The 15,850-nt window shown below is 43.7% G+C and overlaps 1 protein-coding gene across 4 annotated transcripts in view; it reads right to left on the bottom strand.

Annotated features, from left to right (window-relative positions):
• The window catches only part of PTPN21 (protein tyrosine phosphatase non-receptor type 21), a 79,384-nt gene that overhangs the window by 17,132 nt on the left and 46,402 nt on the right, over positions 1-15,850 (bottom strand). For all 4 annotated transcript variants that reach the window (XM_055303795.1, XM_055303792.1, XM_055303793.1 and 1 more), the window contains 4 exons: positions 14,453-14,540; positions 13,664-13,743; positions 2,425-2,485; positions 1,463-1,547 (listed from right to left, as the gene is read on the bottom strand). In XM_055303795.1, the coding sequence (XP_055159770.1) occupies positions 1,463-1,547; positions 2,425-2,485; positions 13,664-13,743; positions 14,453-14,540 (314 nt within the window). The remainder of the gene's footprint in view (positions 1-1,462; positions 1,548-2,424; positions 2,486-13,663; positions 13,744-14,452; positions 14,541-15,850) is intronic.

The following is a 15,850-nucleotide window of genomic DNA, read 5'->3' as shown; positions in this document are numbered from 1 at the left end:
GGAAAGAAGGCTGGGTTTGGTGGCAAGGAGGATGTGAGGGGCGCTAGGGACCTGATAGGACAGTCCCAGTGGCAAAGCAAAGTCCAAGTCGGAAGGAAGGCGTAAAGGGCAACCACCCACACAGGCACTTCTCTCAGAAGCAGCAGGTGGGAAAGGGGAGGGAAAAGTAACTCAAACCTGAGTTGGAAGGGAGAGGCGAGGAAAAAGTATCAGGATATTTGCAGACTAACAACGCAGAGAAGAGTCTTCACCCAGAGGTGGTGGGGCTGGGGGCGCAGAGGCACACGGGGATGGTGCAAGGAGCCGCAGTGAAGGGAGAGAACACCCCGAGATGCCCCCCACACCCTGAGGCCCAGCGCCCCCACCGCCCACCTCACCAAGTGGAAATTCTCATCATATAATCATATCCCACCTCTGGTCCCATCACACACAACTTCTCCCAGTTCCTTACACAACCAGAGCACCCCCCTTCCCAGTGCCCCTTCCTTGTTCTGGGCCACGCTGTTCACTGTCCCTCAGGGGCAGCAATCCCCATTGACTGCCCGCCTCTCTCTCCATCGCTGCCTAAATCCTTCCAGAAAGTCCTTCTCAGTCTCCATAATAGGGATGAAAGTCTTTCTCCATGTAATTGCTTGCTCTCTTTCCTCAAAACAATCATGGTGTCTTTGTGTTTAAGCTATTTGTGTGCTCATCTTCTCCCCCCACTATTAGATTCTAAGCTTAAGATGTGGAACTACTTCTCTGTATCAAATCTCCTCGGCTTCGGGACCCCTGGGTGGCTCAGTGGCTGTGTTTGCCTTTGGCTCAGGGCATGATCCCAGGGTCCTGGGATCGAGTCCCACATTAGGCTCCCTGCAGGGAGCCTGCTTCTCCTTCCACCGGTGTGTCTGCCTCTCTCCCTGTGTCTCTCATGAATAAATAAAAAAATAAAATCTTTAAATAATAATAATAATAAAATAAAATCAATCTCCTTGGCCTCTAGAGCCTTGTACATAGAGGAGAGAGTACCTGTCTGCTGAATGAAAGATCGAGGTTCAGCTTGTGAGGCACTGTCTGAAATACAGCTCCCTACACTAACCTAGTGAAAAATAAAAATAAATAAAAATGAAATGTTTAAACCTCTACAATGGGAAGCTCTCAGGCAAGAGAGCCTGGAATATGTTGGAAGCACACAAAGGCCAGTTGAGGCGTGTCAGTAGGAAAAAGGAGCCGGCTGAAAGGGGCTCCAATGGGCTGAACTCGGGATCATGTGAGCATCAAAATTTGATATTGAAGATTATTACCACACATCTCCATGAAATTGCATCTAATGGTTAGCTGCTTCTGTGAATCCAGGATGGCTATACACATGAAAACAATTTGGCTGTAATGTCAGCCAAAAACTATCCTGGCTCCAGGATCTTCATAGATATATTCAAACTGTAGTAATTTTGTACAGCATCGCAGAAATAGCGTACTTTACCTTGGGAGGAAGTGTATGGTTCTGTATAATGTCCGTTATAATGCAGCTGGGGTGGGGGAGGCATCACATAGGGCTGGGGCTTAGGCTAAGGAATAGAAAGTAAGAAACAGTTAAAACACATTGCAGCCTCTGTAATATATGTAAAGCAAGTCTCTGTCCATTAAAAACCTTCTAAGGAAGTTAACTATATTATATAGAAAATAAACATGAAGACCCTGTACCTCTTACCACACTCATCACTTTCAGCATCTCCCAGAACAGTGCCAGGCCTATGCACTGATACCACACAGCAGAAAACACAAGAAAACAAGCTACGTCCAGAAAGTTAAGAGCGAGAAAAGAAAAAGTTTCCTGAAGTCTTATGTAAACATATGAATACAAAAAGCTTTTTTGCAGTGTATTTAATCTTCACCAGCAAAATCATCTAGCATTTTAAATATCTACAAACTTCTGATTGCTCTTCATTAATAGTCAAACATGTTAATAGTAGGTTGGACCTACTATTTAAATATCTAAAAAAAAAAATCTATAATAAAATAAATATTACATAAATATTATGGTCAGCCTATGGAAAAATGGCCATTTCTTTGGTTAAAAACAATCAAATACCAGCACACTTCTGTGGTCCAAACTAAAAATTCTCACTATCAAAAGCCTCTTTTATTAAGGAAGATGACAGGGACACCTGGGTGGCTCAGTGGTTTAACACCTTCCTTCGGCCCAGGACGTGACCCTGGAGACCTGGGATCGAGTCCCTCATCAAGTCCAGCATCAGGCTCCCTGCGTGGAGCCTGCTTCTCCCTCTGCCTGTGTCTCTGCCTCTCTCTGTCTCTCTCATGAATAAATAAATAAATAAGTAAATAAATAAGTAAATAAATAAATAAATAAATAAATAAATCTTAAAAAAGAAAAAAGGAAGATGACATCACTAAAAGAAAAATCAGATTTTCCTTCTTTCTTACCAGGGACACTCTTGAAGACGACCTCCTCCTGAGTGGGTTCACTGTGACAGTCTGAGTTTGCCTGTAAAATAAGACATGTCATTGAGACATACATATACACATAGTTTTCCTAATTCTGCCAAAATAAATTAGTAAGAAAGTAAAATGATAAATCTGCTAAAGCAAAAAGATGACAGACTAATCTAGTCATAAATTAAAGAAAGGAGTCCCAGGACACCTGGGTGGCTCAGCGGTTAAGCAGCTGCCTTTGGCTCAGGGTGTGATCCTGGAGTTCCAGGATCAAGACCCACATCAGGCTCCCTGTGAGGAGCCTGCTTCTCCCTGTGTCTCTCATGAATAAATAAAGAAAATCTTAAAAAAAAAAAAAAATAAGTGCTCGCTTCGGCAGCACATATACTAAAAAAAAAAAAAAAAAAAGGAAGGAGGAAGGAAGGAAGAGAGTCTCTCTCTCCTCACTTGGGACCTCCACCCTTTGTGGCTGCCCAGACCACACTCCAGGGTTTGAGCCTCTTCATGCAACATCTGCCCAGACTACCCCAAGGATGGGCAGGTGTGTCTTTTCCTGGTCCATCCAGGTGGAACCTCTGGAAGAAGCATGTACACAGAGGGGAAAAGAACGGCAAGGCTTGATCACCCACAAACTTCCCAAGGAAGCAAGACTCAGTGCAAATGTCTTTCCTGTGGGCCTCCTGACACCTCCATTAACAGTCCTGAGGGGTGACCATCAACTGCCAGCCCAGAAGTCTGAAGCAATGGGAAAGGCCTTTACTTAAAAGCCTGTTAATCACACACTACAAACATAAGAAGTAAGTTCATAACTTTGGTAACTTAAGAGTCCAGATTTCTGGGACGCCGGGGTGGCTCAGCAGTTAAGCGTCTGCCTTCAGCTCAGGGCATAATCCCAATCCTGGGATCGATTCCCACATCAAGGCTTCGTGCATGAAGCCTGCTTCTCCCTCTGCCCATGTGTATCTCTCATGAATAAATAAATAAAATATTAAAAAAAAAAGAATCTAGATTTCCTGTAAGGAACCTAAGTTAGAAAAAAGCAAAAAAATTAGATTTGGTTCAGTGGGTGCCAGTGGTAAACCCGCTTATCTTTCTTCGCAAGAAACTTTTCCCCGATTGGTGTTTGTCTTTTTTTTTTTTTAAGATTTTATTTATTTATTTATTCATATGAGAGAGAGAGAGAGAGAGAGAGAGAGAGAGAGAGAGAGAGAGAGAGAGAGAAGCAGGCTCCATGCAGGAAGCCTGACATGGGACTCGATCCCAGGTCTCCAGGATCAGGCCCTGGACTAAAGGCAGTGCTAAACCACTGAGCCACCTGGGCTGCCCATTCCCTGACTGGTTTTATTTTATTTTTATTTTTTTTATTTTATTTTTTTTAAGATTTTATTTATTCATTCATGAGAGACAGAGAGAGAGAGAGAGAAAGAGGCAGAGACACAGGCAGAGGGAGAAGCAGGCTCCATGCAGGGAGCCTGACGTGGGACTCGATCCCAGGTCTCCAGGATCACACCCCGGGCTGCAGGCGGCGCTAAACCGCGCCGCCACCGGGGCTGCCCCCCTGACTGGTTTTATTTTTTTTTAATTTTTTTTTAAAATATTTTATTTATTTATTCATGAGAGAGACAGGGAGAGAGAGAGAGGCAGAGACACAGGCAGAGGGAGAAGCAGGCTCCATGCAGGGAGCCCGACGCGGGACTCAATCCCAGGACCCCAGGATCATGCCCCGGGCTGAAGGCGGCGCTAAACCACTGAGCCACCCGGGCGACCCCCTGACTGGTTTTAAATATATTTTTTAGAAAGCAATAACGGGCACCAGAATGGCTCAGTTGGTTAAGTGTCTCTTTTTGATCTCAGGGTCATGAGTTCAAGTGCCACACTGAGCTCCACACTGTGTGTGGAGCCGACTTTAAATAAATAAATTAATTAAGTAAGTAAGTAAATAAATAAATAAATAAAAGAAAGCAATGAGAATATTAAGTGCAGATTAGCATTTACCAGATAATTTGAGATTTTAAACTTCCCATCAAGTTCCGACTTTGAATAAATATTTATATCAGAAAAGAACAAGAGACAATACAGCTAATGTATAATTTTACCATGTTTAAACAGAGGCAGAATATTTTGTTCTTTGCAGTTTATTACAGATAAAATCTAAGAACCTATACACATAGAATTGGCTTTGTTGATGACTTACATAATTTTCCCCAAGTGCATCCCCCCCCCCTTCCCCCTTTTCTTTTTGAGAGAAACAGTGTATACACACATGCATACGTGCAGGGGCAATGGGAGGAGGGGCAGAGGGAGAAAGAAAGAGAGAATCCCATGCCCAGTGGAGAGCCCCACTCAATCCCAGGACCCTGAAATCATGACCTGAGCCGAAATCAAGAATTAGGTGCTCGACTGAGAAAGCCACCCAGGCAACCCCCCTCCACCTAAATTTTTTTTTTAAAGATTTTATTTATTTATTCATAGAGATGCAGAGAGAGAGAGAGAGAGAGAGAGAGAGAGAGAGAGGCAGAGACAAAGGCAGAGGGAGAAGCAGGCTCCACACAGAGAGCCTGACGTGGGACTCGATCCAGGGTCTCCAGGATCACGCCCTGGGCTGCAGGCGGCGCTAAACCGCTGCGCCACCGGGGCTGCCCTAAAAATTTTTTTAAAGTAAGTTCTATGCCTACTGTGGGGCATGAACTCATGACCCCAAGATCAAGAGTCACATGCTCTACCAACTGAGCCAGTCAGATCCCTCAAAGCACTTTTTAAAAAAAACCTTTCACCAGCTATTCCTGGCTCAGGAGCTTATATAACACATCAATACTAATTACAAAAATATTTTGTAACACTTGGTTATAGTGTTCTAAAGACAACTTACAAAGTGAACACTCAACCCATTTAATCAGCAAACTTACCATAACATCAAGCGTCACGTCTCCTAAATTAACATGATCCTTAGCGTTCTAACAACTAGTACTTATATTCAAGCCCTGAAAATTAGCTTATTTTGAGAAGACTTGAGATAAAATAAAACTAATGCTTATCCTTTCTGATTAAAAAAAAAAAATCACCAAATATTGGGCTTGAATGAAGGTTGATATGGACTCAGTAACAGTGTTAGAATAAGGAAACATAAGAGCAATCTGAAAAACGGTCCCCTGCAAAATAAAAACTCAGTATGTGATAAAAGTGATATTCCAGCTCACCAGAGAGAAGATAGGTTATTGGTACAATCGACCATTTATAAAAAGTTCAAGTCTCAGACAATATCACATAAGAAAGCACATAGAAGATGGATTTAAAAATTAAAAATTTAAATATGAAATCATAAGTGAACTTACAGAAAATATAACCAATTACTTCTATTATATATCATAGGCTGAAGATATATCTAAACACAAAAGCAATGAAAGAAATTACAAAGGAAAAAAAACTGAGTGCTTAAGAACTTAACATCAGGTGACAATTTATTTTACTAGTTGCCTTTTTTTTAATTAAATGGCTTCTGTAATAATTTCTTTTCATCATCATCAAAATGTAGAGGTTGTTGCTAAAGAATAAATGTCTCCTTTCCAAAGAACATTCCATCTGCCAGAATTCATGTTATTCAACAATAACAAAATGGATGTTAATTCTATTAGGTTGCAAAAATACATCTATCAGGGACACCTGGGTGTCTTAATGGTTGAGCGCTTGCCTTTGGCTCAAGTCATGATCCCAGGGTCCTGTGATTGAGCCCCACCTAGGGCTCCCTGGTCAGTAGGGAGCTTGCTTCTCCCTCTTGCCCTCCCCCCTGCTCATGCTCTAGCTCTATTTCTCTACCTCTCTTTCTCAAATAAATAAATAGAATCTTAAAAAAACAACAAAAAACCTGTATCACTTGGTAAAAAGCACTATGGGTCCTAATCGAGGCCTCCTTAGTGGTCCAAGGTGCGACAGTACACTTGGGCACTGTGTTTTGTTTTGTCAAACACTCCTTAACTGTACTTTAAAATATTCCTAAAATCAGTGTCCAGAATTTGGAGGCATTATTTTGTAGCCTTGAGGTTCACTTTGCCTCCGCTTACTCTCCATTGTCAGGGCTAGATTTAGGCAAAACTGGGTCCTTTGACGTTTATATTTAGTCCAAATGGACTGAACGTTTTAATTACCATAAATTCAAAGGGCACCTGGGTGGCTCAGTTGTTTGGGCAGCCAACTCTTGATTTCTTCTCAGGTCATGACCTCAGGGTCGTGAAATCGAGCCCCTCGACGGGCTCCACATTGAGTGTAGAGCCTGCTTAAGATTCTCTCTCCCTCTCCCTCTCACCCAGCTGTGCACCTGTGTGTGCTCTCTAAAAATAAAACATGATAAAGTGCTATAAATTCAAAATTCAGAAAAGAGCTGCTGACAGAACACTCCACCAACATGTCCAGGCTTGTGTCGCCTGGGGCAAAAATAAAACTTAAATGTGTTAAACACAGAATCCAAAGACGCAGAGCTTAGAAGCAGAGGCAGTAACTCCCACACACGGTATCTATTTTGGCACCTCTTGCTGGCAGCACCCAGGGTGGAGGCGACGCTGCCCACCGCAGAGGCTGCTTCTGGCGAAACACAAACACACACATCCTTCTCCTGCCAGACTGCTTGACGGGGCAGCCTTGCCATCAGCTCTAATATCCCACCTCCTCTTTCTTCCTGCTACTGTTCTTGTAACTGCAGCTTCCTGTGAGATCAGCTATCCTAATCTTAGCGAATGAGACCAAACGGTGTAACTGCTGGTTGGTGTTTTCCAGACTTTCTGGGCAGTTGCTATGTTGATGGGTGTTGCTAAAAATGAGACTGCCAAAGAACTCTTAGGAAAAAAAAAATCACTGGAATGTGTGCACTGGAGAAGACAAAATAAGTAAAGGCTGCTGGCCCCAGTAAAATAAATATTACTGAAATGGTGCTAAGGACTGAACATGATTATCTCACAGAATCTGGACCCCAACACCATAAGGAATGCCAGTTAGTATCCTGATTTGACAGATGGGGAAACGGATACTTAGGTTAAAGAAACTACTCTTGGTCACATGACAAGTAGCAGAACAAGCACCAGAACCAGGTACATCCATCAGATTACTGAACGCAGGCTCCTAAAAAATAATTATTTGTCTGACCCTCTCCCCAGACCCAAATGATTTGTTAAGATCCATGGAAGCAAGAGGACATAATGGTATCATCACTGGTGCCTGGCAAACAAGGAAGGCCTCAAATGTTCATTGAGCAAATGAGTGACACGGTGAGTGAGGATGGAAGTAGATGCTAATTACTGAGCATTTACAGTTAAGCTATTTCTAAGAACTGTCTCAATTTTGCCTTGTGAGCTTCTTTTCTCATATATTTATCTGCTTCCAGGCCTCCTCCAGTCTCTCTTTTTTTAAAAAAAGATTTATTTATTTATATTAGAAGAAGAGTGCTGAGGGCGAGGGGCAGAGGGAAACAAGCAGACTTTCTGCTGAGCGGGGATCCTACACACCCTGCTGAAGACTTGATGTCAAGACCCCCAAGATATGACCTGAGCTGAAATCAGGAGCTGGATGCTCAACCGAATGAACCACCCCAGTGCCCCTCCTCCAGTCTCTTTAAACCCCACAGTGGGCCTACAAGAAGGGCAGCCCCACCCCCCTCCAGTCAGTATTCTGGTCAGAGTCTCCAGGACAAAAGTGGGCAACCTCGATCACATGGCTCTGAATGTTGGGGAGAAGCATCCTCCTCAAGATTCTGTTTCTCTCCCAGTCTTTTACTCATATAGAGAAGGTGATTACAGCAGGACCAATTCTGGGGTTTGAAAGAAGTTATTTGACCAAACAGGTTGACATTATCTCCTATAATTTCTCAGCCAACCCTAAAGGAATATCAACATTCTTCTCACGTTTTTAAGTCTTGGGTGACATAAAAAGATGATTCTGGGGGCACGTGGGTGGCTCAACTGATTAAGTGGCTGCCTTCAGTTAAGGTCATAGTCCCAGGGTCCTGGAGTCCAGCCCCACCTAGGGCTCCCTGCTCAGTGGGGAGCCTGCTTTTCCCTCTCCTCACTGCTCCTGCTCTTGCTATTTCTGTCTCACTCTCTCAAATAAATAAATAAAATCTTTCTAGGGGTGCCCGGATGGCTCAGTGGTTGGGCATCTGCCTTTGGCTCAGGTTGTGATCCCAGGGTCCTGGGATCGAGTCCCACATCGCTGCTCCCTTTGCCTATGTCTTTGCCTCTCTCTCAGTGTATCTCATGAATGAATGAACGAATGAATATCTTTCTTTAAAAATTTAAAATAAAATACAGTCAGTGGAGGGGAGGGGGTGCTTGGATGGCTCAGTCGGTTAAGCATCTACCTTCGGCTCAGGTCATGACCTCAGAGCCCTGGGACTGAGCCCTGCATTGGGCTCCCTGCTCAACAGGGAGTCTGCTTGCTCCTCTCCCTCTGCCCCTCACCCCAGCTTGTGCTCTCTCTCTCTCTGCTCTTTCTCAAATAAAATCTATACATCTGTAAATGAATAAATGAATATATTACAATCATCTGGGTCAAGTTTGGAGGAGTCACACATTTAATTTAATTATATATAGGGACTAAGGAATGGGGAAGGGGACATCAAGGAGCAAAGTCCCCTTGCTATACAAGTAGAATCATTTCCTTGAGCCATCAGGCGCCCCAGGCTGAGCCAGCCGCCCAGAATCCACTGTCCAATTTCAGGCCTGCTGCAGTTTCATCAGTGCCCATCACAGTGCAAAGCTGACCCATCTGGACCATGAGAACAAATCTACCAATACTCCAGGATCATTGTATTAAATATGACTCAACAGTTTAGGGTGAGAGCCCTAAAAGAAATGACCATAAAATTTATTTATTTGGTTTTTTTTTAAGATTTTATTTATTTATTCATGAAAGACACACACAGAGAGAGAGAGAGAGAGAGAGAGAGAGAGAGAGAGAGAGAGGCAGAGACACAGGCAGAGGGAGAAGCAGGCTCCAGGCAGGGAGCCTGACACAGGACTCGATCCCAGGTCTCCAGGATCACGCCCTGGGCTGAAGGCGGCGCTAAACCGCTGAGCCACCCGGGCTGCCCTGACCATAAAATTTAAAGCTATTTTTAGTTTTATCACCCATCAAAACACTGTAAGTTAAGAAACCTGAGAACACGAGCTGACAGTGAAATAGTTTCTCACAGAATGCAGCAGGTGTCCTCCACCATAAATAATTACATAGGAATAGTTCATGGGTATGAACTTCCTTAATCTACTGGATGTACAGAGATTAAAAACAAAATGTGGAAAACAGCCCCTTAAACATAACTATTTCATTTTTGAAACTCTCATTTTTAAAATATTTTATTTATTTGAGAGACAGAGAAAGAGAGTGGGTTTGAGTGGGGACAGGGGCAGAGGCAGAAGTGGACTCCCTGCAGAGCATGGAGCCTGATGTGGGGCTCAACCCCAGGACACTGGGATCATGATCTGAGCTGAAGGCAGATGCTTAACCAACTGTGCCACCCAGCACCCCTTGTATTTTCTTTTTTTTAAAGATTTTATTTATTTATTCATGAGAGACACAGAGAGAGAGAGAGAGAGGCAGAGACACAGGCAGAGGGAGAAGCAGGCTCCATGCAGGGAGCCCGATGTGGGACTCGATCCTGGGTCTCCAGGATCACACCCTGGGCTGCAGGCGGCGCTAAACCGCTGAGTCACCGGAGCTGCCCTCCATCTCAACTTTAAAACCATCAGCAAGTAGTGATTTGCCAAATAACTTCTTTAAAAAAAAAGGCATTAACCACTAACCAATATGGATGCCTACTGGAAAGAGAGGACATCTTGCAGTTTATTCGAAATGGTTGCTTTGATTCTCCAAAATTTTCCAAAGGGGAATAACTGAGGTCATAAGAGTTTGACACTATAAATACCCATAAACTTACGGAAAGGCTGTGCTCCTACAGAGTGCGTTATCTACTGCTTGAATCTCAGAACACAGCTTCCGAATAAAAATGTCACAGGGTAACCAGGCCAGTCCAGAAGAGCCCCAGATGTGACTGCCCTGGACGCGTAGCACCACTGCATCTGACCACCAAGAGAAGCATGTTCTCTCTCTCTCTCTCACACACACACACCCACACACACACACACTCAAGAGCTTGCAGCACATATTGGCTTCCCATATCCCCAAAGAAAGCAGGGCTCCTCCTCCTGGTCAGTTAGAGCTTTCCCAAATCCCATCACCAGACCAGCACGGGGATTCAGAGTAAAGCTCAGTTGGGAGATTTTTCAGAGGGGAGAAGGGGACAGGGTAGACATCTATGGGCTGGTTGGGAAAGTTGGCTAGTTCTCCTGCATGGTCATCCCTGGTCATTTCCTTTTCTTTCATGAGTCCCAAAGACTGGCCTGCCCTTTGCACAGTTATTCCTAACCAGGTTTTCTTCACACCTTGGGTTCCTATAAAACAGAAGGCACTTCCGTAGTCTTTCTTCTTGGCTGTAAGGGACAAATGTCCTTTTAAGACTTTTTCCCCCCAATTTATAATCAGCAGTAAAAGGAAATCAACAAGGAGCAAACGGGCTTTTCTCCCCTCTGACGCTCCTCACTCAGGCTTCTGTTATTCACTAAGTCTCAGGTATAGGGTGCCCTGCCAGACACTGGGGCGCCAGTGGACAGGACAGAAAAGCCAGCTCCACATAGGACAGCAGGCCTGCACCACATAAGCAGCACTGGCCACGATGCTGCAGGTCTCTATGTTTCCACACCGTCACCTACAAAAGGGCAGTAGTAACTACCAAACCGGGCTACTGTAAAGATTAAAGGAGGTAAAAGCTCTCCACATAATGTTTGATGCAGAGAAAACATCTACTGAACCAGAATCATTGTTATGAAAGTGGTAGGAAACAACTAGTAGTTTGGGAATGGTACTAAAGACTAAGCACACTAAATGCATGGTGGCCTCCAGGCCAGCTGCACTTAAACTGGATCTAGAAAAACAACTAAAAGTCTGCCAGAGAAGGGGAGAAAGAGCATTCCAGCAAATCCTGGGGCTGCAAGAGGCACCAGCATTGTAAGGACTATGCGCTCTGAGGCCGGGATCAAGAGTTAGCTAGCAGATGAGCCCAGAGGAGGATCAGAGGGGTCTTGCACTTAACGCTGTAGCAAAGGGAGGGCAGGGAAAGGGACAGGCTCAGTTGTGGTTCTGAGCTAGAACTCTGAGTCAAGGGCTACGTCTTTTGCTCATTCAGCCAGAAAACCGGCTAGAACCAGGTGACTTTCTGGCTGGACCCAGATGACATGGGCCAGGGGAGCCAGATGGGCCAGTGGAGAAAGCAGCTTAGCAGAAGGTTGTGGGGATGGAGCAAAACCTTCCCAGTCTATGTCGATGCCACTCCAGGGGAAGCCTAGTTTGGCAGTTCTGGTCAGGTACCCTTCTCCTAAGGGCTCCTACAGTAGCTCGGACAGCCCCCATCAGACCTCTTAATGTGCGTTTATGTAGATTACTTCAACAATTCACCAAGACCTACCGTGGGCCAGCCCCTTGCTCAGCGCTGGGAACAGGGGATAGAACAGTGTCTGCTCTCTGGTGGCGTTGCCTGCTTACAAGAGGTTCAATAAACAAGTTCGGGTGGGGCCAAGTACTATGAAAAATAAAATAGGGAAAGGGAGTATAGAGGGACAGGCAGTGGGCAGGGACTGAGTCCCCAGGGCAGCCAGGGTGCCTCTGATCAGACAATGGAGGCAGTGGGAGAATGATGCATGAGGAAAAGCATTTTAGGCCCAGAAGGGGCATGCACAGCGTCCTGAGGGCTGAACGTGTTCACAGACTGGAAAGAGTTCTAGCAAGGGTGGGACAGGGTGAGCAGAGTGTAGAAAGGAAACAGGGGGAGAACCAGGCAGGGACCAGACCACGAATGGTACTTTTAAGCATGATGGAATGCCAGTGAAGGGTTTAAGAAGGGTGATAGGATCTGACCCAGATTAAACTAAGACGAGTCTGGCTGACTTATGGAAAACCGGCTCTAGGCAGAGCAGGCAGGGACACAGGGAGAGCGTCAGAAGGCTCCCGCAATCCCACAGTTGAGAGACACTGGCAGCCTGGCATGAAGCTATTAGCAGAGGTGGTACAAGTGGTCAGATCTCAGAAGCATTTTGAAGGCAGAGCTTGCTGATGAATTGGATGTGGGATGACAGAAACAGGAATCAAGAAGGAATTAAGTAGGTTTGAGGCCTGGGCAACTGGGGGAATATGGAGTGCTGCCATTTACCGAAAGGAAAAAGTAGACAAGAAGCAGATCCGGGGGCAGGAAGAAGAGGGCATCAAGTTTGGGTTTAGACATATCAAATCTAAAATGCCTCTTAGGCCCCCAAGTGGAGATGTCAACAGACAGTTGGCTATGCTCAGGGAGGAGACTGAGTTAGAAATAAAATCAGATGCACTTTGGGCATACAGATGGTAACTGTAAGCCTGACACAAGGTGAATCCCCTAGAACATGAGGAAGGCGGGCAAGAGGTCTCAGGACTAAACCAGCAAAGATGACTGAGAAGAAACAGCCTAGAATAAGTTAAAGCAGTAGAGGGTGAGATCCTGGCAGCCGATGAGGAGCAGGGTGAGGAAAGAAGGGGTGGCCAGAGCTTAAGTGCTGCTGAGTAGTCCAGTGAAAGGGCATCTGAAAGGACCACGGGGTGAAGGTTGCCGTCACTGTGACAAGCAAATCTGTGTGGCAGTGAAGAAAAGCAGGGTGGAAGGAAGGAGAGAAAGCAAACATAGAGGACTCCTATGAAAAAATCTGCCATATAGGAAAGCAGAGATACGGAGTCATGGCTGGATGGCATGCAGGATGAAAGACAAGTTTTCTAAGACACGCAATTTTATTACAGCATGTCCGTACACTGATAGGAATGAATCAGCAGAAAGGGAGAAACTCATGGGGACCAAGAAAAATGTACATTAGGAAGAAAAGGTATAAATTCTTCCAATGGCTTGACAAGCTGAATAATCATTTTTAAAAAATTTTTTTAAAGATTTTATTTACTTATTCGTGAGAGACACACAGAGAGAGGCAGAGACACAGGCAGAGGTAGAAGCAGGCTCCCTGTAGGGAGCCCGATATAGGACTCAGTCCCAGAACCCCAGGATCATGACCTGAGCTGAAGGCAAATGCCTAACCAACTGAGCCACCCAGGTGCCACTCGAGATAAAATTTTCTAACTTCTTTATTTTCTACCATTTCCACAAACAGGCTATACTCACAGGCTGCACTGATTTAATCTGTAGAATTTGTGTCGTGCAACACAGAGTCTCCACACGTATTTTGCAGTTTCCATGTCTTCCTAGCAAATGAAATATTGCATAAAATAAATGAAAACACATTTACGACTCGATACAGTTTGATGACAAGACATAATTGGGGAATACATTATGTCAAAGTCACTTTTTTTTTTCAAAGTCACTTTTAACACACTGTGATTCTTTCATTTTCTAATACTGTGCACCTATCATATGAATGCTATAATTAGGATTTAAATTATGAAGACCAAAAACAAAAACACTATTCTGAGGGTGTGACTCTTACACTAAAGTGTTTCAAAATGACGTAACTTTAAAATTATGAAAATGCCAACTTTTATTTTGACAATTATACTCAAAAAAGAACATTTTAAGCAAAGCATTTGAGTCAGTGACTTAATACTGCCTTTGTCAATGGAGCAAAAGTAAATAACTGAAGTAGTTATTTCTATAGAGCTCTTGGCTTAGCAATGGAAATTAAGATATTAGTGCTTACTTCCTCCCCTACTCAGTTCCTTTAAAGTTCATCATACCAGACACTATTTACCCAAGGACTTGGGTAAAACACTATTTATTGAGCAACTATTTTTGCCAAGGGCTACTAGGCAAAATGTTATAAAATTTTATGTTTTTTATAGAAGTATTAAATATTTCAATTTTAATGCTATCTCCTTCCCCCAACACGCCCACAGAAATGCTAACTTGGTAACTTTTAGGAAAAACGTTCCATGCAGATTCCTAATGTTTACTCACAGTTTGAAACTGGATGGTCTCCTCTTTATTGGCCAGCTCTAATGCAAAGAAGGACTTGTTGTGGGACATGTTAGCAATATCATGCCACCTAAAGAACAACAAAGAGAAAACAGCAATGTGAGTGCCACTAGGAGACAGAACATATGATTTTTCCTTCTAGAGTCTGAGGTATAAAGTTAGTATTTGTTCGCTTTAGAAAGAACAGAGTTGTTTTAATCAGCTGGCATGCACCTTCTCGTTGAAGTGACAATAGCTGGTTGCAAGAAGTAAATGCAGAGATGAAGTGAAGGCAAAGAGTACTTAAGTACTCTATTTATCCTCATTTGCCAGATTAGTAGGCTCAAAGATCCCTATCTTAGTTGGTTACCAATACCTCCTTTATTCATTCAACAAATATATCTAAGGGTACCCAATATAGCAATGACAGAAATTGTGTTAAGTCCCCGGGGATACTAAGATCAGTAAAGGACAGTGCTTCGCTCAAGAAGGACACAGTTGGAGGGTGGAGGTGAGAGAGGGAAGAGAGGCCAGCAAGTACCATTAAGTTTTGCAGATATACAAGGCAAAAAGTGAGGCATGAAGGTGTAGGAGGAATGCTCTGAAAAGCTTCAGGGTGAAGACGAAGTTCAAATGCTAGGAACACAAAGAGTGAACTATTCTGGATGGTTTCACCAGGATTCAAACTCCTATCTTATGTTTTCTAACTGTATTTGACCACATTTAGATTTTATATATTAATATTTTCTTTTATTTACACAACTATATAATTTTATGAAAGGGAAAAATGGGTCTGAAAGAAAAATGTTACCCCTACTTCATCCTTCTCCATATTAGAGTTTTTTATTTTAAATTTATTTAAATAAATAAAATTAATTTGTAATGATTCCATGTTTGTTGATCTTTTTTTAAATATTTTATTTTTAAGTAACCTCGATACCCAACATGGGACTCCAACTTACAACCCGAGATTGAGAGTCACATGTCTACCAACTGAACCAGCCAGGTGCCACTCAATGTTTAATTGTTAAACCTAAAGGTTATTAGTATCATTACTGAAGAAGGCAATTTTAAAAATTCCTGTCCAGTGGAATGAAAGAAGCTGGCTGGACCTACAGTTTTCATGTGGCCCTTTGGCACCATTAGAGTCCTGCCCTTCTGGTGCAGTTCGGATCCTCTTCTGCCCCCTATTCCCCAACTCTCATGTTGGGAAGACCTAAATGAGTAGCTTAGGGCCAAGAGAGCAACTGCCCGACCCAGGGCAATATGGTCTAGGACTAGGTTTCTGCATCCCAAGCCAGGTACATTCTCCATAGTCATAATCGCCAGGGAAAATTCAGAGCCCCAAAGGCAATAGTAAAACAAAAGAAATGAAAGAAGAAACGTCAGTTTACAGAAAAA

This window comes from Nyctereutes procyonoides, unplaced genomic scaffold (assembly GCF_905146905.1).
Source record: "Nyctereutes procyonoides isolate TBG_1078 unplaced genomic scaffold, NYPRO_anot_genome, whole genome shotgun sequence".
NCBI classification, from domain to species: Eukaryota; Metazoa; Chordata; class Mammalia; order Carnivora; family Canidae; genus Nyctereutes; species Nyctereutes procyonoides.
The sequence above is the reverse complement of the archived record's forward strand: the minus strand, read 5'-3'. Positions and strand labels throughout refer to the sequence as shown.